Source organism: Drosophila sulfurigaster, chromosome 3, assembly GCF_023558435.1.
Source record: "Drosophila sulfurigaster albostrigata strain 15112-1811.04 chromosome 3, ASM2355843v2, whole genome shotgun sequence".
Lineage (NCBI taxonomy): Eukaryota > Metazoa > Arthropoda > Insecta > Diptera > Drosophilidae > Drosophila > Drosophila sulfurigaster.
The window spans coordinates 17,255,509-17,276,225 of record NC_084883.1 but is presented as its reverse complement, the minus strand read 5'-3'; the positions used below and the strand labels follow the sequence as shown (position 1 = coordinate 17,276,225).

Sequence of the window (20,717 nt, the reverse complement as noted above, 5' to 3'; positions counted from 1 at the left end):
TTGAATTGTTTATAAAATAAAAAAAATGATTAACACAAAAATTACATGTATATTTTTATTAAATGCGAAAAACCTTTTATCTGAAGCTTCGTTTCATTCGAAATTTGGTATTTTTCTATGTACTCTTAAAAATACTATTTGCGGTCACATTCCAATTCAATGTTAAATTGAGTCATACGATATAAATTTGTTTACATTTTGAGTTTGACAAACTATTTATTTATTTGCCGAAATGTCATTGGTTAAAGTGTTTTTGCGTTGTTTTTTTAAATATTAATTTTATCGCCAATCGATTTTTATGGTAATATCGATTAATATCGAATCGATTTCTGATCTACCTACAACACTTAACACAACAAAGGCATAAAAGGCCACATAGAATTCGTAATAATACAAAAAATACAGAAACTACGCCACGGAAATTCAACTCTAAACAAATAATCAACAATTTCGGGTATCAAAAAAATACACGTTTCGGCAAGCAATCGCAAAACAAATCTCGAAGCTTTGGCAGCAATTGCATTTCTATTGGTAAATTAGGTAAGGCTGAGAGAGAACGTGGTCGTTGAATTTGCAGTCAAAAACGTGCTAAAAAGTGCTTCAAGGGGTTGGTAGTGGGGTTGGGGGAGTGTCTTTGGTATCACAAGCAAGAAGTTGCGTGCGCGGCAATATTATGATGGCCACTTTAACTTGCTGCTGCATATAAATGTTTGTATGTATGTACATATGATTAGAGAGGCACTAATGCGCTGCCATTTCCTGTATCTTTTTTTTTTGCAAGAGCGAAAGAGAAAGTTCAGACGTTGCTACTAATGGCTGCTGCAACTGTCAAACGACTTTGAGTTGTTGTTGTTGCCGTGAAATACCGTTTAAGCAATAGCAAAAACAAATATCCAACGTCAACACATACGCAAGTTAATGAAAATAAATCAAATCATAGATTAATTTGTTGTTGTGTTCGCCCGACGTGCGGTTCAATTGATAAGTGAAGTTCTTAAGTGCCAGCAAACAAATTTATTCAACTCATATTCCAACAGCCCCCACAACAACCACAAGTACAACACCCCAGCAGCAAATCTAAAATGGCACGCGGTCACCAGAAAATTCAGTCGCAAGCGAAGGCGGCCGAGAAGCAGGCGAAGATGAAGAAGCAGCAGGGTCACAGTGCCAACGATCAAAAGAAGGCGGCCCAAAAAGCGCTTGTGCATGTGTGTGTGCTGTGCAAGGTAAACTTCAACAAATAAGTAATAATGGATTAAATCAATAACTTAAGTTTAATTCTATTTATAGTCGCAAATGCCGGATCCCAAGACTTATAAGCAGCATTTTGAGAACAAGCATCCGAAGAATGATATGCCCGAGGAGCTGAAAGACTTGTAACTTGTGCCGGTGGCAGAATACAATAAATAAATACATTACATACAATTTAAATATATATAGAGGAAATGCAAAATAATTGAATTCAAATTAATGAAGGAAATATCAACTAAATGACGAGTTGCCTACCACTACGATACATATATAACAGTAATATTAATAACTCTTGCAACAATAAAAATGTAAACAATCAACATACACATTTTTTCGGGATTCAAAACGCAAGCTGAATTTTAATAACAACATGAAAATCGTAACCACATTCTTTTGCATTGCCAACAGTAATTTGTTTATAAAGTGGCAAAATGACAAGACAACACAACACAATAATAATAATAATAACAAATAGCCATAGCCTTAATACATTACTATTTAATCTGGTATTTGACTTTCTCTGCCGCCACAAACATTATTATTATTATTATTACATTTTGCGTTTATAAACAATTCGTATATATATTTTATAGTTTTATACATTTCATGCATGAGCTAAAAAAGAAACTAAAACGACAAAAAAATGAGAAAATGCGTTTTTTGTACTATACAAAATCTAATGTAAATGAGAATTTATAAATACAATAAAAAAAAATTGGAAAATTGTTAAGTAAACTGCGTCAAGTGGTAAAAAATAAATTAAATGTTTATTTAACGCCTTCCGTTAGCTGCATAAAAACCAAATCTTCGCGCGCTGGAAAATCTGTTAAGACCGTGATGCCAATATTATTATCTGCCAAGTTGGGTGTATCCTCATGGTAGCCAAACCAATAGATTATGATGCCAGGACCAAAGCTGCATGGTAATAATAGTTCGAATAATCATTTAAGTTGTGCGGTATGAATGTGATTATGGAACTTACCGATTGCAGTAGCTTTGCAGCTGCTGTTGTATGTTCTTCTTATGGCTTCTGGGATCCCCGAAATTGGCCTTGCTCTCAATCCAATTTACCACGGAATCCTTGTAGAGGAATGGGAAAATCATTTTGATGTCCGGCGTCTTGTCGTAACCCATGCGTCGCAAATCTTGCTCATCGTAGAAATGTATGCCCACCTCCTTGGCAAGTGTTTTCAGCTTTACCTCGTACTCCTCGCCGATAATGCGACGCCGCAGATCCGTCAGCGGTCCCTCCTGGTTATCACTGTAGAGGCATTGTTGGACGTTAGCTGCCAAGCGGGGATCTTGTATTAAATGTGGATGCTTTAGGAGGCGATAAACATGCGATCGCTGCGTCAGGTCGTATTTTTCCTGTAGCAAGATGCGGCACAGGGCAATAGGACTGATGTTCTCCAAGGAGGCCATCCGAATCAGCAGTGCATTATCATTATACAGATGACATTGCTCCTCATAGCTATAACGAAAATTAGAGTTAGAAATGTCAAATAAAGGATTTGCTGACTGTCGCTTTGCTTACGTCTGTAGCAGCTTCTTGGAGCGCTGTTCAAGACGCCAATGCTGCCCACGGTGTTTGTTAAACATTTCGGATTGAAGAATACAAATCAAGGCAAGCGGCTCGACGTCAACAAAGAAGCGATTTACCATTTCCAATTCGCAGTCTATTGCCAGGCCGCCGTGATAACCATTGATAAATTGACAAATTCGCGTGTATTCCACGTTCGTTAAAATCTTTTTTTTGGCCGCATTATGGCTACTGGCTATTGTGTTTTTGGCCATTATTTGAAAAATTTAAATTTAAACTTAGTCTAATCAGCTGGCAGTGTTGATGTGCATAAGCAGTGTGACCGTGTAACACAAACCAAAATAATACTAAAGAAATAACAACGATAATAATATTGTTTTTAGCCTCCGCGATCAAAAAACCTTTACTAACACTTCAAACTAAAATCCCGTCAATTTTTCTACGATCAGGGTTTGGGAATAGTTAAATAAACTTGAAATACTTTACATTTTTAAAATAGAACATTGGAAACCCCAGTTATTAAAAAATCTATTTTGAATCGTATTTGTGCATATTATCGTAGAGAAAAAAATCGATTTACCGCTGTAGAATCGAGAAGCAATTAACATATGTTCTGCCTATCGACTGTGACAGTGTGGCAACTCGGTCAGTTGCTAAACAAAACCAAGGTAAAAAAGTGTCTCGCAGACACGTCAGAATTCCATTAAATTTTTGTACTAAAGTTATTTACACAACTGTCTTATTGTATTAACAAATCAATCTGAAGTGAGAGCTCATCGTAACACGTGCAACAATGAAGTGTCAGGTGGCGAGTGTCGTGCTGGCGTTTGCCTTGTTGATTGTGGCAACAGCTTTGCCTGTGACGCAAAACAAAAAGGAGGAAAAAGCAGCGGAACATAGCAGCACACCTGCCCCCGCCGACGTGGAAACGGCCCTGGAGTATGAGAGGTATTTGCGTGAAGTGGTCGAAGCCCTGGAGGCTGATCCCGATTTTCGCAAAAAGCTCGATAAGGCTCCCGAAGCAGACATACGTGTAAGCTGAGTTTGATTATGTATTTCCCCCTTTACCCTGCCTAAAATTAAACGATAACTATTTGCACAATCTAGAGTGGCAAAATCGCACAAGAGCTGGACTATGTGAATCATCATGTGCGCACTAAGTTGGACGAGATAAAACGCCGCGAACTGGAGCGATTGCGTGAATTGGCCAACAAGGCCTTCGAGCTGAGCAACGACATCGATCGCGAGCATTTGAAAGTGCCACAACATTTGGATCATGGCAATGAGCACACATTCGAAATCGAAGATTTGCGCAAACTGATACAGAAAACGTCCGATGACTTGGCCGAAGCGGATCGCAAGCGACGTGGCGAATTCAAAGAGTACGAAATGCAAAAAGAATTCGAACGTGAGGCACAGAAAAAGGAAATGGACGAGGAGTCACGCAAGAAATTCGAGGCTGAGATCAAGGCAAACGAAGCGAAGCACAAGCAACACGAGAAGATCCACCATCCTGGCAACAAGGCACAACTAGAGGAGGTCTGGGAGAAACAGGATCATATGGAAAAGGACGATTTCAATCCGAAAACATTCTTTTCCATTCACGACGTCGACAGCAACGGTTACTGGGACGAGGCGGAAGTGAAGGCACTGTTTGTCAAGGAACTGGACAAGGTGTACAACAGCAATCTACCCGAGGATGATATGCGTGAGCGTGCCGAGGAAATGGAACGCATGCGTGAGCATTACTTCCAGGTATGAAATCTTTAAAGTTTACAATCATAAAACTTTACTAATAAGACTGTCCATTTAGGAGACGGACACCAATCACGACGGTCTCATCAGCATCGATGAGTTCATGCAGCAGACAGCCAAGGAGGAGTTCCAACGTGACCCCGAATGGGAAACCATCGACCAGCAGCAGCAATATACGCACGAGGAGTATCTGGAATTTGAGCGTCGCCGCCAGGAGGAAGTGCAGCGTATGATTGCCCAGGGACAATTGCCCCCACATCCCAATATGCCGCAAGGCTACTATGCTGCTCCTCCGCCAGGTGGCGTTGCCTACCAACAGCCGCCGCCAGCTGGTGCTCAGTTGCACTACCAGCAACCGGATCAATTGCATCTGCAGCAGCAGCAACAGTACGCCCACCAGCAGCAGCAATACGCACAACACCAGCAGCAGCAGCAACAGTTTGCCCAGCAGTATCAGCAGCAGCAATACGGACAGCCGCAGCCCGTGCAATTGAATCCCAATCAGGTTTATCAGCATGCCGGTCAAATACCAGCACAACAGCAGCCCGTGTATCAGCAGCAGCCTGTCTATCAGCAGCCAATACAACAGCAGCAACCCGTGCAGCAACAACAACAGCCTGTGCAACAACAACAACAGCCTGTGCAACAACAACAGCCTGTACAGCAGCAACAACCTGTGCAGCAACAACAACAGCAGCCTGTGCAACAGCAACAACCCGTGCAACAGCTCAACAACCAAACCCCGCCTCCTGTGCAAAACCAACAGTTGCCCGTACAGCAGCAACAACAGCAGCAGCAACAACAACCACAACCTGTACCACAACAACAAGCTCAACAACCACAGCAACAGCAACCGCAAGCGCAGAAACACTAAACGGAACATTCCTTTTTACAGGCGTCGCATTTTGTGCTATACGAAAAACAAATCTAAATTATCGATGACTGAAATAGCAAACAGGAAATTTATCTAATCTCAAAATATATATGTATATTTTCTTTTATATATATGCATATTCGCATATGATATAAATTGATCAATGTTTAATAACAATTAATTGGCTGTCGGAGATTGTCGCATTGTCTTTCCATTGCCGCATTTTTTTGATACTTTTCCCATTTTTCTATATAGTAACTACTTTCCGCTCTTTTTTACACTCATCTTTTTTGTACATAAATCAAATTAGTTTATTACAGAAAATAAAATTTGTGTAGTAAATTATGTATTCACTGTTTTGTTTTGATATTATCGAATTAATTAATGACCATTCGTTATCATCTTATACTTACTTTATAGTTGAGTTTCGAAGTTCGAACTTGACATCTGTTTTGTTTTCCCCGTAGATCACTTTTATAAAAAAAAGAACACAGTGTCATGGTTTATATTATTTTTATTTACTTGTTCAAAATTCACTCAAAAAGAATATTTATTTTCGAAAATAAATATTATAGCTCAATTTATAAATACTCAAGTCTGAGAATTCTGGAACGGTTAGAGTTAATGTGATTCCACTTTTTTTTGTTTTTGGATAGATACAGCATATGGTTCTTACAAAAAAATCATATCGTTCTATATATGTAATTAAGTTACAGTAGTAAAATAAGATTGGGAGCGAAAGAGTATTATTATAGTCCAGAAGAGGAAGCACTTAAAGCTAGCAATAAATCAATTATGTTCATTAATCGTGTTATAAATTCGTTTACAAAAGTTGTAAAATTAATTTCTACTTGGGTTAAAGCTGTCTTACGGGAGACGATTTATTAGGCGTTAGGCGACTTAGCTTACATAAAGGCAAATTTAAATGGTTAAGCTACTATGTAATAATGATTATCGTGTGGAGAATATTAAACAATATATAAATGTCTTAATTATAGAGCGGGATTAATGCAATGCAACTAACTTAATATGTAGGATATGCATGAGATGATTAAATGATGCAACAGTTCCAATTATCGAATAGGCGAAAACCAATTTAGTTGTAACCGATTTTTGCAATTTTATATTTTATTTAGAAAAATTCGTTCGTTTGTTTGTTGTTTTGGCAACTAAAAAACTAAATTACATATGTGGGATAGATAATATTTATTATAGCACAGTAATACAATGCACCAGACGACGAGAGTTAGGTGACCTTTTTCTTTTTAATAACTATATAGCAAAATCCATATAACAATTTTGATATAGGTGTATAGTTATAGTTAATAGACAAGAGTACAGTACACTGAATATTGCTGTTATTGTTGTACTGTTCTATTCTGATCTGATCTGTATTTCGAATTTGTAACATTCTCTTTTTGTGTTTCTTTCTTTGTTTTATAGTTAGGAGACTTATCATAATACATAATAGTGTGTTTTTATCAGATATAGTAGTTTGGTTTCCTGTGGTCGAGCCACTGAGCAGTTGCTTATATTAATAATGATTTCGTATATATACTAGTAATATTAATATTATTATTTATTCGATTCGCTTACATATGCAGCACTTTCCTGTAACCACAACAAATAACGTTTATAGAATTTCGTTTTGTTTTCTGCTACTTGGCATGTTTTACAAAAATATACACCAATTGTTCTCATCCAATTATTACGGTTATCAGATATCAGTTATTATTATTTTAATTATTACAATGCATTTTAACATGGATCATTTCTTTCGTTTAAGGCAAAGTGTGTCTTGTGGTTGTTGTTGTTGTTTTGTTGTTAACTAAATGCAAAAATAGTTTAATGTTTAACATAAATGCTATTGTCTAAATCAACAGACAGAGCGACAATAAATCTAGGAGACTACTACACAAAAGAAGAGAGAGCACAAAACAGAAATTGAAATTGTGACAGAAATTATAAACAATTTGAGAAGTTTAGTAACAAGTTTTCAATAAGTTCTATTGTTTGTTCACTGTGGGGCGGGCGTTTCTTTTCCTTTAGTTTAATTTGTCAATTGTTGTCTTGTTTTAGCAGCTTTTTGATGTACTTGTGATCAACGCCTCACAATGCTGGAAGGACGCGGCAAGCCGCTGCGTTTCACTTGTGTCGGTGGCCTCAATCCTGATGGCTTTGGTATGCCCGTTGCTCCGGTTGTCACCTGTGTCAGCTTCGAGCTTAGCACCTGCGTGTCGAAGTTCTGATTTAGCTTGGTCTCCTTACCATACAGACTGCCACGCGACGATGCCGACGAGAGGCTCTGCAAAGAACACGAAGAGTAAATTCGTTTTAATGAATTTTGAATTGGCGCTCCAAGTATTTTAAACTCCACCACTAACCTCGGGTGTCTCAGATTCTCCTGCTGCTCGCATGCTCAGACTATAATAACCGGAAGAAGGACGCGCCAGTCCATTGCCCACTGCTCGCTTTGCTCCCGCCGTTGACGGCGCACGCAATCCGCTCACCAGTTTCGGCATTTTGAATACAGATGTGTCATCCTGCTGTGCATGATTGATTTAGATTTCGAATGTTAATTAACATCAAACTCACCTCTTGCTGCTGCGCTGCCCTCGGACCGCTCATCAGTCGGTTCTGGCTTTGAACGCCGGGCCGTCGCAGTGCGCCACCTAAACTGGGACGAGGTGCTAGAGACGCTGCACCGGGTCCAACGATACCGCTAATGTTGGAGGACAAGTTGTGGAACGACTTGGATTTAATGCCCATGGGACTCTTGAGCTCCCCCGGTGTTGCGCCCGTCGTCGCTGCGCTCGTTGCTCCAGCTCCAGTTGCTCCCATTGTGGGGCCATTTAATCCTGCACCCGCTGAAGTCGCCTTGCTGACCGTTGTGAACTTTTGTAGTCCACTAATGTAGCGTGGTCGGGAAAGCGATCGTGCGCCTTGGCTGGAAGATTCGTTTGCTGGAGTCTCAGTCATCTGCTGCTGCTGCTGTCGTTGCCGCATGAGCAGCGACTTCTCCTTGGGCTTCTTGTAGGTCAAATAGTTGTTGCTGGCGCTGACGGAGGAGGAGGAGCTGCTGCTCTCACCAATGGCAGACTGATCGCGTCGCGAAAGTCGGCCTGGTGGAGATGTCTGACGATGCTGCTCAACTGGCTCCGGCATCACCATTTGCGGCGGTTCCAGCGTCTCTTCGTCGTCTATACAAGGCACTACAATGTGGTTGTCCAGCTGCTCGTCGCGTGCACGCATTTCCTTCGTTATCTTGATGGTCTTGAAACGCTCACGATCTCGCTCCCGTCGCTCGGTCAGCTTATAGCTGGACGCTTCAGTCTCAACAGCAACAGCAGATTGCTCCTGCTCCTTTTCCAGCTGCTGTTCGGCCTCTGGCTCTTCTGATTCCTGCAGCGGCGTGCAGGCCTCCGATGTATTTGCCGCCGTTTCATCGTCCCGACGATGCACAATGAAGGAGGTGGAATTGCAACTGCTGCCGCCGCTGACGTTGCTGTCATGCATGGCGCTCAGATTGACGTCATCGTAAAGACGACTGCGTCGACTAAGCAATCGCTCACCGCTGCCGCTAGCGCTCGACTGGCTCTGGTTGTGACTGTGACTCAGAAGCTGTGTCTGATGCATTGACGGCGGCGTCACATGCTGCACATGATCCTCCTCCAACAGCGCTTCAGTGTGCGTGGCATGATGATGATGATGATTATGATGCAGCTGTTGCTGCGACGGTTGATGCTGCTCCTCGTCTCTGTTGAAGCGCCGCTTAATGCTGTCCAACGATTTCTGCATTTTAATCTGCTCCGCATTCAGTGAATTCATTTTGCCCAGCTCTGCGAGCATGTTCTCAAACTGTTCCTCATCGCCCTGCTGTGCTAACATCTCCACTTCCGCCTCAGCCAGATCGAGAATGCACTGCATTTGCTTCTGCTCCTCGGTCATGTTGTACGTGGCGTCCAAAGGTGGCTGCTCGATTTGATCCAGCAGCTCCATTGTCGTCGCCTCCAATTGCAGATCCTTCAGCATGGCCGTTGGCTGCTCGTACGTGTGATTTAACTGCGGTTGTGGCTGAAATTGTCGTCCTCGCTGTGGCGTCGTGTGGCTCACAATGGGCGATATGTTATCGATCTCTCCGCGCTCCTTGAGCTTGGGCGTATAGCTCAACTGTTTGTTATTGTTATTATTATGGTTGATATTGTTATTGTTGTTATTATTGTGATTTTTATTGAGATTGTAGAGCTGCAAGCGTGAGCCTGTTGTGGTGGTCAACGGCGTCGATTCCATTTGCAGCGTGGACAGCGATTTCTCAACGTTCTCGGGCGTCTCACAACGCGAAGCTTCGGGTGTGTCACTGAGTTCGGTATACGTGGTGTTCACCTGGCGTCCCGCCAGCAACAGCGTCTCATTGAGGGGCAGCGCCTGCGGTCTCTTAAATGTGGCATTTGCCTCCAGTTCGCACATCGAATCTGCTGTCGTTGGCGTTGTTAAGCTGTCCACCAGACTGAACGTGGTGTCTCCAATCATATCCTCGCTCAGCAACAAGCTACTGCGCAACTGCTGCTGTTGGAACTGCAACTGTTGCTGCTGCTGCAAGTGCTGTGTCTGTTGTTGCAACTGCAGTTCGTTGCCCGTGGAAACGCTGTCGGTGCTGTTGTCCATGGTGCTGCAACCTGAGGCGGTTTTGCTCAGAGTCGTCAGCGATATGTCATCGATCTGGCCAATGTGCGAGTCCTTGATCAAGGTGCCGTCACCGGACATGGTCAACGATTCGAGCGCCTTACGATCTCGGATCATATCGCTCAACGTATACACATCAGCCTCATTGGTCAGCGTTGTGGTCGTCGTTAGATTGAGTTGCGTTGACGCCTCTGTTGTCTCCTCGTTGGGATCCAAACTGTTGGTCGATTGCAGAAAATTGAGATTGGTAAAGTCAGCGGAAGTGATGAGCGAGTTGTTCATGTGCTCGTTGTTCATCGATGAACAGATGGATGACGGCGGCGATGTGTCCTGCAGAAACGATTTGTGCATCGTCGTAACAAGGCCGCCAATCTCCAAGCTAAGCATGCCTGATGTTGTTGCATTCTGTAAACAAGGAATTCAGATTAATATTTGATTCCAATTGATATATTAATTCTATGTTTACATTGCTGTCTTTGCTTAAAACCATCAAAACTGTTGAAACATTTTACTTGTCTCAGTAAAAGTAGTTTAGAGACCATCAAACTATATTTGAAACCTATAAATTGAAATAATTGCTAAAGACATTTCAACCCACAATAGTAGATTTTTCAAAGTTTAAACAAAAAAGCTAAAGCTTGCAAAGCTAAAGCTAAATCAATAAAAGAAAACAATTGTAATGATAAATTGGCTTTAATTGTGACTAATTAAAAACTCTGAACTATCAAAATAAGTTTGTGTAGGCTGCTTTTCTGCACAATGGCGATATCTCCTCCCAATATTCACGATATATCTTAGCCTTTAAATGAATTCAACATATTCATATGGCAACCAATTGTCAAAAACAGCAATGTACAACAAAATCAATAACATTTTTTACTCACGAATTGTGTCTCCAGATTTGTTGCCGCCTGTGATCTGCGCTTTGGTCTGGTGAAGGTCTTCGAATTGTGTTTGTAGGCTTCATAAACGAATACGAATGATTTATATTAATTGATTATTAAAAAAACAAAAATGAAAAAATAAATGACAGTCTTCTTCAATACTGTTTGTGGTTTAAATGTGTGTGTGTTTGGATGTGGTTGTGTGTGCTGCTGGCGAGCTGCTTTTAGAAATCATCGAGCAGATCATCCTCATTGATGGTCAACAGCATCTCATCATCGGAAAGAGGCAGAGTGTCATCCAGTTCACTCTCCAAGGTGCTTCTGGCCATCGTCACGCTTACAGCCTGCGGAATTGCTTTGGATGAGATACTTGGAGGTTGCACTTCAGGCTGCTTCAGCGGCACCAGCTTTGGCATTAATCTTTCTACCGAGATGCTTGCAGGTTGCTTCAGCGGCACCAGTGCCGGCATCTGCTCATCATCCACAGTCATTGATATCTCGGTCTCCAAATTCAACTTGGGCAATAAGTTGTTCAGGCTCTCCATTTGCTTTTCCATGAGAACTTCCGTTGTTGGGCTCCCATCATTATCTTTAATGAGACCACGCAATCGCAGACTGTCGCGAACTATGCTCCAATGATTGCCCTGAGCTCCTGCCGGTTGCAGAACAAAGACACGCATATAGTTGCCCAACTGCCAGTCGGAATTGTGAGTGCGCTCTTTGTGGCAACCGCTCATGGCAAAGATGCGTTTCTCCTGCGTAAACACATACACATAGAATTGGGCAGCCTTCACATCGATGTGCAGCTCGGGCAGCGCACAGATCGCCTTCACCGTTGTCTTGCGTCCATAGTACAACTTGTCGCAAGCGGCGCCTGGCTGCTGATTACTTCCACGTAGCTTCGGCAACGACAATGTTAGCACGGCATTAGCGGCATAGTAATGCTCCAGTTTCTCGCGGCGCTCCTTGCCATTGAACATGGCATAGTAACCGTTGGCGAATTGCAGACAAAAGTTGCGTCCATTGCTATTGGCGCCGCAATAGCGCTCGGCAAGCGGTCGCTGAATGTTGTCCAATTTGGGCTTCATCTCGTGCACACTGGGATTGCAATGAATGTACGCCACCTCCGGCAGCAGTTTGCGCAATTGCTGCAGCTCACTCTTGGCCAGCGGATTGCCCGTTATGTCCAACGTCTGCAGCGGCATATTGCGTAGATTCTTCAGCTCCATCAGTCCCTGAATCTGATTGATGCTCACATCCAGCACTTGTAGCTGTGTCAAACGGTTGCGGGGAAACGTGTCGAAGGCACTCAGCGAGCAGATAAAATTGTCGCGCAGCTGCAGCACACGCAACTGAGGAAACTCCTCGGCAATCAACAGTAGGAGCTGCTGCAGCATCGGCTTTAGATGTAGGGCACAGAAATGTGTTTTCAACTCGGCGGCGGCATGGAAACGTGTCAAGTATAGAGCACTACATGACGCATCGTAGCGGGCACGCAACGCATCTCGCATGGCCTGCAGCCATGGAGCATCGAGTGGCAGCTCACTGAACAATTCCGAAATGCCCAACTGCACATGGATGTTAATGTTCTGTGTGGTATACAGCACTATCACCTTGTCGCGCAGTCGCATCAAGCGATTGGCCAGCAACTTGTTGTCCACCAGAAAGTGGCCACAATCTCCATGGACACCGATACGCTTGAAATCGAACATTTGAACGGGCACCGGCAACATTGCGTATTTGATGGCCAGCAAAATAGAATCATTTGTGAGATTGCGACAGTTGGAGATGCACACTGTGTACCAGCCGGTCACACTGGCCGTTGTGCTCGAACAGCTCGATTCGTGCTCCGACACATGCCAATCGAGCACGCTGCCCAGATGATCGGCCGTCAAATCGCCCAACCACATGTTGACGTAGCTTTTGAAGGCTTCTTTGCCCAGTCCGGCTTGACTTGCTTTCAATACATTTACTGGTGTGCGGTACTTCATTGCATTGCAATGCAATAATTGCCCATTGGAGTTTTCCTTGGACCTACGATTATTATTCATTGTATCCTCGCAATTTTATTGCTATTTACTTTGCACTACAATTTACAGTTACTAAAGTGAACCGTTGCTTCAGCTTTTCCAATGAAACAGTGTTGACTAATTGCGTTCGCTTCGATTAGTTGAGTGCTAACATAATCGATAGTTATGAGCGAGCTTCTTACATTTTTCGACATTCAAATGGTATTGATAATAATCGAATTTACAATTACAGTTCAAGTCGATTAGTTGAGATTTCGATTCGAACGCATATAGAAAGAATAAACATGAATAGTTTTAACTGCTTTAGAAAACAAATGTGTTTATTATGCAGCTAAATCAGACACATTTGCATAGCGAGTTTTTCCGTTGTCGCCAGACACACCACGCACAAAAACTCTTGACTTTGGTGCTGGCTGATTAATTATTTGTCGACAATAACAACACATTGGCCAAATATGGCAAAAGCGGGCGATTGGTGACCAATCCACCGACCATTGATTGGTAATGGGGTAACGTAAGTACCATAAGTAAGCGGCTCGCCAGCCCACACACATGTATTGTACATACAAATATCACAAGAGCATTGTCAACGTCGTTGCCGCCAGTTGTTTAACCCACATACGACGAATCTGCTTTTAGAAAGCGCCAAATGCACACAGCATGCTCTGCACTTACATATGCACATATGTATGTGTTTGTGTGTGTGATGTATGACATACATGTTTGATGTATGTACGTACCTTGTTCATGGTTGTTGTAGTGTAAATGCGGCTGAAACTGCAACGACGACTGCGGCTGCTGTTGATTATTTGTTTTCCACTGCTGAAGTATGTTTGAGATATCATCGTGCGTTTTATCTGCCAGAAATCTGCCAGTTTTTTTTTGAGTAGAAATAGGGAGAAACAAACACACAGATGCCATAAGTATTTTTAGCAATCGAGCCAGAAACAACGAAAATCGGAAATGCAAATGTGGACGTCACTTACATGTATGAATCATCCTTTAGTGCTTCATCAATATCCAAAATATCCATGTCCTACTGTTTTGTTCTTTATGCTTAAACTAAATCAATTGCCTTCACTGAGGGAAGCGCTGTAAGCAATAAATAAAACGAAAAAACCAAAACAAATATTCACTTTCTGACTTTGTTTGGAGGGTGCACATAGAGAAAATTCCTTTGCTATAGTCAGCTTCACACAACGAAGCGAACAAAAACAAATCAACGAACGAACCAGCGTACGATACTTTTAGCGTTATTTGTTTACATTCGCACTTATCAATTGCAAATTATGCAATGTGGCAAAAGCGTATTTTTGTTCAGTTGCCGAACACACTTGTGCATTATATTATTCACCGTTTTTATAAATAAATAAGACGACAGCACCACCACAGCAGCGCAGCGTACGGACATTCTTTAACGAAGCAACTACAAAGTAGAGATGGAGAGACATCGATGGCTCTATCAAGGCATCGATATTTTGCACATTTTTGTAAAATATCGATTTTCTGTGCCAAACATCGATGTTTTTCCACCAAATGTAAATGATATTATCGAATATTTCTACATTTTCAAAAGTTTGAAAAAATGCAAAATCAAAAAATTTGTTAGCATTTTTGTTTGGTGTTTATTTCGAATAATTACAAAAAAATCTTAAATCGACTTTGTTTTTATTTGCATAACTTGTACATGATTTGTTTTTTGCGAAACAGATTTCGAGAAAATAAATAATCAAAATCATATAACAAATGTACATATGTAGAATCTATTACAAATTTAAGCTACAGTCACCTAGTTTTATTTTCTACTCCGCAAAAACGCGCACATAATCGATTATCATTGCGCTGAGTTTACTCCAAGTAGACGCCCAGGCGTCACGACGTTGCCAAAATGAAAGCGCAGCACGCGGCTCTCGATTTTTGTAGGGTTTAACATCTTTAGGAAGTAAGCTGTCATCAAAGTTAAGAAAGCCCCCAACGGTAACGCCAAAAATAATAAAACTTCTCTCGTTAAAAAAGGGCAATCCATCATAAAGTTCTCCATAGATTTCGTCGTCGACCATAAGTGTCAGCTTATCACGTTGCCAGATCATTGTATAGTTGTGAAATTCATCACCATAATGCGTTTTACTCAAATGATTCGACAGGAATTCAAGCGCAGTTCCATGCTGCCAAACAATCATACCGCCATATAAACGATTGCCCGAGATATCTTCCTGTTTATTGCTGCGCAAGTGAGCATTACCACGAGCCTGTGCAATGCCTGAAATAATTATAAATTAAGCAAATATATCGTAACTATTTTATAACAAACGACAAATGACCGTTTAAATGTGTTTGCAAAACATAATCTCAAAAATATACCAAAAAGTATTATACTGCCCGATTGTGACCCTGCTATAGGGTATTTCAAATTGTTATCGTAATATTGAAGTGCAATCGATTATTTATAATAGAACTGACCGTTACTTCCGCTACTTACGCAATTGACTGGCATAATGCGTTTCCGCATGCGTAGAAACTGGCTGCAGCATAATATCTGTGAAAGGTCAATCAAAAATTAATAAATGAATAAAGATTTTATCATTTAAAGCTAATAATACTTGCATGGAAATAGCCAATCCCCTTTTGGAAGCTTGGCACGCACTACAACTTTACCATATTTAAAACTAAAGGAATGGCGCGTATGTAACTGTGCCGAATAAACTGGTGGTTTAATCTTATAAAAGCTGCCCTGCGCAATATTGCACTCCACATCCGGAGTGTCCACAGCCGTACAACGATCGCCCAAACGAAAGGCGCCCGTTGTGACGTCAGTTGCGACTGTGGGCACAATGTAGAGACGTCCATCCTTTACGTACGAGTTCCGTGTAGCATTATCAAACGCTACCAGCTCCTCATCGGCATGATACATCCGCTGTCGCACATCGTGTGTCCAAACACTGACATTCAACTGGCTCCCATCAAAGTTATCCTCGAACAACAGTTCACCCTGGCAGATGCTTTGTTGATTGGCAACAATGCTCTGTGATGGCTTGCACGACGATTGATCCGCGGCGACAATCGCTTGGCACTGCTCTTGTCCAATAAGCTGATCTATGCTGCGCGAGATGCTGTGTCGAGTGGACAGCAAGCGGTCATTGAGTATGACGCGCGTCTCGCTCTTCTCGTAGATGACGTCGTTGTATTGCACCAGGACCGATATCTGCAGCTTATCGTTGTTGTGCAGTACGGTCTTCTGTCTTGTCACCCAACTGCCATTGCTGACTTCGGTGATGTAGTCCATCAATGCCGGACAAATGTCGTCCACTTGCAGCATGTAGAAGACACGTTGCATGCCCGGTTCGTCTAGATGAATACATGCATGTCATCTTATTGACCTTGGCTAGCCACGCCCACTCACCTGGTATGGAGACTTCGAAGCCCAGTTCATTTAATAGTACCAGATCCACGTTTGGTATTATGTATGCAGCACATTGTGGACAAATCGAAAGAGCCATCAGGCCTACACTTAAGGAGCCAAGCCACATTTTCCAGTACATTGCGCAGTTGTATTTATTATAATAGTATTAATGTATTACACGATTCTCTTAAGATTTCCGACTGCACTTAGTTGTTGTAGTTCTGGGTAAATTGGCGCCTCAACTGTTGCAAACCTGTCGAGTTGCATTCATGGGAAGCTTAAAGCTCGGTGAAAGCTTTATTTAGCTATCCGATCTGCTTCGCTTGCAATATGTCTCGTTACATATATAATTGTGTTAAAAAAAACTACGAAATTTCTTTTCTATTTTGAACTAAATTTAATTTTTTATTTTATTTAATTTATAATTTTAAAACTTGTTAATGTTTTGCATCTTTCATATTGGCTTATCGGCAGTCTGCAGCGGTTAATTATCGATTTGTGCTTATGATGATACCAGGGAGGGAAGAGCACGAGTAGTTGTCGATAAATTTAAATTTTCCGAAATTTTGGGCTCCTTGTATGCACGCGGAAAAGTTGAAGAAATCAAAAAAAAAAAAGTTAAGAAAACTAATCGGGTCTAATAAAGCCATCATTAGATTCGAAAGATACAAATTGAAATATGTTTAAAGGAATAAAAATATCAAACAAAACGCAATTATTGATTTTAAATTTGTAGAGTGAAATACAAAATTAAGTTTGATTAAATAAATTAATTAAAGAAATGCTTTAGGTAATAATTTATATAAAATAGAGAGTGCAAATATTATATACAGCAATGATTAAAATGAAAATCGATAACATTCGATAAGCGTCGGCTTAAATCAATCGCAAATCTGCTAACGCCGTTAGAAAAGTGAACGTTAAAAGAATAAGTGCGCATACAAAATTTATTTGATAATTGATTAAATTGAATTGATTAAAAGTAATTACTTTAGTACATTTAATTAATTAACGATGATTAAACAAATAACTCGATACCTTGCTGATAAGTGCAATCAGATTGAGACGCAGCAACAACAACAGAAATCACAGAACTTTGCTGAAACCGGTCCAGAGCAGTTCTTATGCTAAAAGCTTTGTCAGTGTTAAAGCAATGAGTGCCGCTTTAGGATTACGGAAGCATCAAGTGCATCTTCTTCCGCTACTATTGATACTGATTAATAGTATTATCGGTACTTATTGCTATAAGGTGCCTCCTGTTACAGTGGAGCCATTGGCCAGAGGCTTTCGTGTTTCCATACCGGGTAAATAACCTTTGATGATTCTCAATTAATACAACGACGCATCATTTTTTTCTATACATGGCTTTTGCAGATGAGAGTGGAGTCAAGAGTGTGGCATTCAATGTAAATCGCAATCGCAATTTCACGGGATTCGAACAAGGTGACTATAGCGGTCAAGTTCATGAGCCGCACAATGGACGCTGGCAATATGATTTCGTGAAGGGAACGCTGGCTGCGTATGACACGCTTTTTTTGTGGACAAATGTACAGCACGGCACTGCCATGTATCGGGATCAGGGTAAGCCGTTGGATGCTTGCGAATTGCCTGGCAATTATTTGCCACGGGGTTGCGCGAGAGTCGTCTCTGAAATCGATCATATGACGAGGGAGCAATCAAGCAGCGTAGGCTCACAATCGGAGCCGTGTGACGAGGGGAGCGAGACAGTGTTGTCACCACAATCAGGCAGAGCGCTTTGCAAGGGTCAATTGATATTCGAGGAGAACTTCGACCAACTAAACGAAAGTCTCTGGCAACACGAGGTGCGTGCTCCATTGGATAGCATTGATGCCGAGTTTGTATTGTACGATGGCAAGGCCCAAGTGCGTGAGGGACAGTTGATCATTGAGCCAACGCTTTGGTCCAATTACCGACCAGATTTGCCCATAACCCATGCTCAACTTGATTTGTCCGAGCGCTGCACGGGCACTCACAATCGACAAAAAGAGTGTGTACTGGTCACGAGTGGGCCAATCATTTTGCCACCGGTTGTGGCTCCACGTGTTACCACCAAAGAGTCATTTCAATTCAAATATGGACGCATAGAGATTCGGGCTCAGCTTCCAAGGGGAGATTGGCTTATACCACTGCTGCTGCTGGAGCCATATATGGAATCGTATGGCCAAACTGGCTATGAATCGGGTGCGTCGCATTCTCCCCGTCTTGCTGTTATCTATCAATGACATTCTATAATAATAATTGAGATTATCATAGGTCAATTGCGCGTCGCCATGGCGCGAGGCAATGATCAGTTGCGTTTGCCCCATGGAAAACTAATCGATGGGCGCACTCTGTTTGCGGGTCCTGTATTGTCCGTCGAGGCAACGCAGCGTGAGGATTTTATGGTGCAATTGCGACGTAGTGTTCATTTTGGCAATGACTTTCATGTGTATGGCCTCGAATGGAGCAGCAAGAGTTTACGATTTACCGTTGACGGCATCGAGTTTGGTGAGCTCACTAATTTCGTTGATTCCGGTTTAAATCCCAGCTGGCGACGTAGCTCTTCACCATTGGCTCCATTCGATCGCATGGTAAGCGAAAAAAATACCCTTTCAGTTAAAATAAACCCGTTCATAGGGGATTTTTTTTAATTTTTTATTTCATGGGTGTGTATGCAATATGAAATGAAATATTTTTATATTTTTATACCCGCTACCCATAGGCTAGAAGGGTATTATAACTTTTTGCCGGCAGAAAATGTAAGTAACAGGTAGAAAGAGGCATCTCCGATCCTATAAAGTATATATATTCTTGATCAACATCAACAGCCCAGACGATCTAGCCATGTCCGTCTGTGTGTCTGTCCGTCCGTCCGTATGAAACACTGGATCTCAGAGACTATAAGAGATAGAGTTCTAATTTTTCGACAGCATTTGTTATGTTTGCACGCAGATCAAGTGTGTTTCAAATTGTTGCCACGCCCCCTTCCGCCCCCGCAAATCAAAAAAATCGAATAACAAGCGTAATATTAAAGCTAGAGCTGCGAGTATACAATAATAACAATATTAGTTGTGATTCCTGAAAATTTGGTTGCGATCAGATAAAAATTGTTTAAGTTATTAAAGAAATACTTTTGTATGGGCAAAAACGCCTTCTATGCATGTGTTGTATGTATGCGTATACGTCGCCTCTATATTTGTATCTGTATGCATGGAGGCACTGCGATGGCTCTGGTAATAGAGTGCAAGCCGAACATGTTGTGGTACTCGGGTTCAAGCTCGCTCGGGGTACAAACTTTTTTTTTTTAATGGTATATACAATAATTACTATAGTAATTGTGGTGTGCGAATTCGAATCCCGGTCGGTAGTGCTCGAGTTCAAATCCCGATCGAGAATACATGCATATATTTTTTTTATTTTGAGATTATTACCGCAATAGTTTGCTTTTATTCAAAATGGGTAGCGGGTATCTCACAGTCGAGCACACTCGACTGTAGCTTTCTCACTTGTTGTTAATCACTCCATAAGTATTATTTATATATAATGTAAACGTTCTGTGCTTTGCAGTTTTACATTTCGCTAGGCTTATCGGTTGGCGGATTTGGCGATTTTGTTGATAGACTGAGAACTGCCACCTATGAGAAACCCTGGCTCAACAAGCATCCCCAGGCGAAACTGAATTTCTGGCAGAGCCAGGACAAATGGTTTCCATCATGGAAGCAACCAAAGTTGCTGGTCGACTATGTTCGTGTGTATGCGATTTAGCGAATGTCTGCATAGCATTTTGTAATTTATACAAGGGGCTGTCCATACATAAGGTAATCAGATATTTCTTGATTTTTGAAAAAAGAAATTTTTTATGTAATCCCCCCAATGAATACGTAATCATAAAAAAAAGGTTTAGTAATCTTTTGGTCGAGCTACCTTTTTTTTTGTTTTATTCTATGGATTTTTTAGAGCATGTGGAATCTAATTTTTAATGCTAAATATAATTGGCACTTGGCTTTTTTATCTAAGATTTTTTCGCGCTGAGCTCATCTTCAACAGACCAAATCAAACATGTAAAGGTCCTCACATCCTTAGTATAAATGCACTTTTTGCCGGCCATCCATATTATAAGCGGCTTTATTTGACGTGTTCACTTTTTGAATAAGTACTTACTATGTACAAATTTGTATAAAATGATTACGTACTACATTGTCAAAGACCCGCTTCATCAAAAAATAAAAAAAAGAACACATAATTAACTGCCAAGCTTCTTCCTCTAAATTGATTACGTAATATATGGACAACTCCCAAT

The 20,717-nt window shown here is 41.4% G+C and overlaps 7 protein-coding genes across 10 annotated transcripts; 3 read left to right on the top strand and 4 right to left on the bottom strand.

The window, feature by feature from the left end:
- The first annotated feature begins 342 nt into the window (after positions 1 to 342).
- LOC133843001 (zinc finger protein 706-like) lies at positions 343 to 2,006 on the top strand. Its single transcript, XM_062276336.1, has 3 exons — positions 343 to 540; positions 1,038 to 1,226; positions 1,291 to 2,006. Exons 2-3 carry the CDS (start codon positions 1,083 to 1,085, stop codon positions 1,378 to 1,380), a joined length of 234 nt encoding a protein of 77 aa, XP_062132320.1. The 5' UTR covers positions 343 to 540; positions 1,038 to 1,082; the 3' UTR covers positions 1,381 to 2,006.
- LOC133842997 (CDAN1-interacting nuclease 1) lies at positions 1,619 to 3,157 on the bottom strand. Its single transcript, XM_062276332.1, has 3 exons — positions 2,786 to 3,157; positions 2,234 to 2,722; positions 1,619 to 2,166 (listed from the first exon to the last, which is right to left on the bottom strand). The coding sequence occupies exons 1-3, from the start codon at positions 3,043 to 3,045 to the stop codon at positions 2,019 to 2,021; spliced, it is 897 nt and encodes a 298-aa protein (XP_062132316.1). The 5' UTR covers positions 3,046 to 3,157; the 3' UTR covers positions 1,619 to 2,018.
- A 148-nt stretch (positions 3,158 to 3,305) lies between these two features.
- Positions 3,306 to 5,765, top strand: LOC133842990 (nucleobindin-2-like). Of its 3 annotated transcripts, none has more exons than XM_062276323.1 (4): positions 3,306 to 3,459; positions 3,558 to 3,824; positions 3,899 to 4,546; positions 4,605 to 5,765. In XM_062276323.1, exons 2-4 carry the CDS (start codon positions 3,585 to 3,587, stop codon positions 5,418 to 5,420), a joined length of 1,704 nt encoding a protein of 567 aa, XP_062132307.1. In that variant the 5' UTR covers positions 3,306 to 3,459; positions 3,558 to 3,584; the 3' UTR covers positions 5,421 to 5,765. The 3 variants fall into 3 exon arrangements, with proteins under 3 accessions (XP_062132307.1, XP_062132308.1, XP_062132306.1); XM_062276324.1 differs by lacking the exon at positions 3,306 to 3,459 and having other exon boundaries at positions 3,466 to 3,824; positions 4,605 to 5,202; positions 5,254 to 5,765; XM_062276322.1 differs by lacking the exon at positions 3,306 to 3,459 and having other exon boundaries at positions 3,466 to 3,824.
- Positions 5,766 to 6,843: 1,078 nt separating this feature from the next.
- LOC133843002 (rho GTPase-activating protein gacF) lies at positions 6,844 to 14,484 on the bottom strand. Its single transcript, XM_062276337.1, is given in 9 exon segments — positions 6,844 to 7,725; positions 7,805 to 7,966; positions 8,016 to 9,981; positions 9,983 to 10,022; positions 10,055 to 10,508; positions 10,988 to 11,064; positions 13,758 to 13,885; positions 14,004 to 14,109; positions 14,372 to 14,484. Coding segments are annotated over 8 exon segments (3,078 nt in total). The 5' UTR covers positions 14,051 to 14,109; positions 14,372 to 14,484; the 3' UTR covers positions 6,844 to 7,521.
- LOC133842989 (uncharacterized) lies at positions 11,063 to 13,125 on the bottom strand. The gene has a single exon (XM_062276321.1). The coding sequence runs from the start codon at positions 13,036 to 13,038 to the stop codon at positions 11,212 to 11,214; it is 1,827 nt and encodes a 608-aa protein (XP_062132305.1). The 5' UTR covers positions 13,039 to 13,125; the 3' UTR covers positions 11,063 to 11,211.
- Positions 14,485 to 14,648: 164 nt separating the features above from the next.
- LOC133842995 (gram-negative bacteria-binding protein 2-like) lies at positions 14,649 to 16,678 on the bottom strand. Of its 2 annotated transcripts, none has more exons than XM_062276328.1 (4): positions 16,418 to 16,675; positions 15,622 to 16,362; positions 15,497 to 15,553; positions 14,649 to 15,277 (listed from the first exon to the last, which is right to left on the bottom strand). In XM_062276328.1, exons 1-4 carry the CDS (start codon positions 16,554 to 16,556, stop codon positions 14,820 to 14,822), a joined length of 1,395 nt encoding a protein of 464 aa, XP_062132312.1. In that variant the 5' UTR covers positions 16,557 to 16,675; the 3' UTR covers positions 14,649 to 14,819. The 2 variants fall into 2 exon arrangements, with proteins under 2 accessions (XP_062132312.1, XP_062132313.1); XM_062276329.1 differs by having other exon boundaries at positions 15,204 to 15,277; positions 15,478 to 15,553; positions 16,418 to 16,678.
- A 633-nt stretch (positions 16,679 to 17,311) lies between these two features.
- Positions 17,312 to 20,603, top strand: LOC133842992 (gram-negative bacteria-binding protein 1). Its single transcript, XM_062276326.1, has 4 exons — positions 17,312 to 17,721; positions 17,792 to 18,619; positions 18,692 to 19,008; positions 19,985 to 20,603. Exons 1-4 carry the CDS (start codon positions 17,571 to 17,573, stop codon positions 20,180 to 20,182), a joined length of 1,494 nt encoding a protein of 497 aa, XP_062132310.1. The 5' UTR covers positions 17,312 to 17,570; the 3' UTR covers positions 20,183 to 20,603.
- Positions 20,604 to 20,717: the final 114 nt, after the last annotated feature.

Coding starts and splice junctions, on each gene's coding strand:
- LOC133843001 (XM_062276336.1), top strand. CDS start 1,083: ATGGCACGCGGTCACCAGAAAATTCAGTCGCAAGCGAAGGCGGCCGAG. Junction 1,227..1,290: donor ATGTGTGTGTGCTGTGCAAG/GTAAACTTCAAC, acceptor TTCTATTTATAG/TCGCAAATGCCGGATCCCAA.
- LOC133842997 (XM_062276332.1), bottom strand. CDS start 3,045: ATGGCCAAAAACACAATAGCCAGTAGCCATAATGCGGCCAAAAAAAAG. Junction 2,723..2,785: donor TCCAAGAAGCTGCTACAGAC/GTAAGCAAAGCG, acceptor TTTTCGTTATAG/CTATGAGGAGCAATGTCATC. Junction 2,167..2,233: donor CTGCAAAGCTACTGCAATCG/GTAAGTTCCATA, acceptor ATTACCATGCAG/CTTTGGTCCTGGCATCATAA.
- LOC133842990 (XM_062276323.1), top strand. CDS start 3,585: ATGAAGTGTCAGGTGGCGAGTGTCGTGCTGGCGTTTGCCTTGTTGATT. Junction 3,825..3,898: donor CTCCCGAAGCAGACATACGT/GTAAGCTGAGTT, acceptor TGCACAATCTAG/AGTGGCAAAATCGCACAAGA. Junction 4,547..4,604: donor TGCGTGAGCATTACTTCCAG/GTATGAAATCTT, acceptor CTGTCCATTTAG/GAGACGGACACCAATCACGA.
- LOC133842989 (XM_062276321.1), bottom strand. CDS start 13,038: ATGAATAATAATCGTAGGTCCAAGGAAAACTCCAATGGGCAATTATTG.
- LOC133842995 (XM_062276328.1), bottom strand. CDS start 16,556: ATGTACTGGAAAATGTGGCTTGGCTCCTTAAGTGTAGGCCTGATGGCT. Junction 16,363..16,417: donor CTTCGAAGTCTCCATACCAG/GTGAGTGGGCGT, acceptor GTATTCATCTAG/ACGAACCGGGCATGCAACGT. Junction 15,278..15,496: donor GCATTATGCCAGTCAATTGC/GTAAGTAGCGGA, acceptor TAATTATTTCAG/GCATTGCACAGGCTCGTGGT.
- LOC133842992 (XM_062276326.1), top strand. CDS start 17,571: ATGAGTGCCGCTTTAGGATTACGGAAGCATCAAGTGCATCTTCTTCCG. Junction 17,722..17,791: donor CTTTCGTGTTTCCATACCGG/GTAAATAACCTT, acceptor TGGCTTTTGCAG/ATGAGAGTGGAGTCAAGAGT. Junction 19,009..19,984: donor TGGCTCCATTCGATCGCATG/GTAAGCGAAAAA, acceptor TGTGCTTTGCAG/TTTTACATTTCGCTAGGCTT.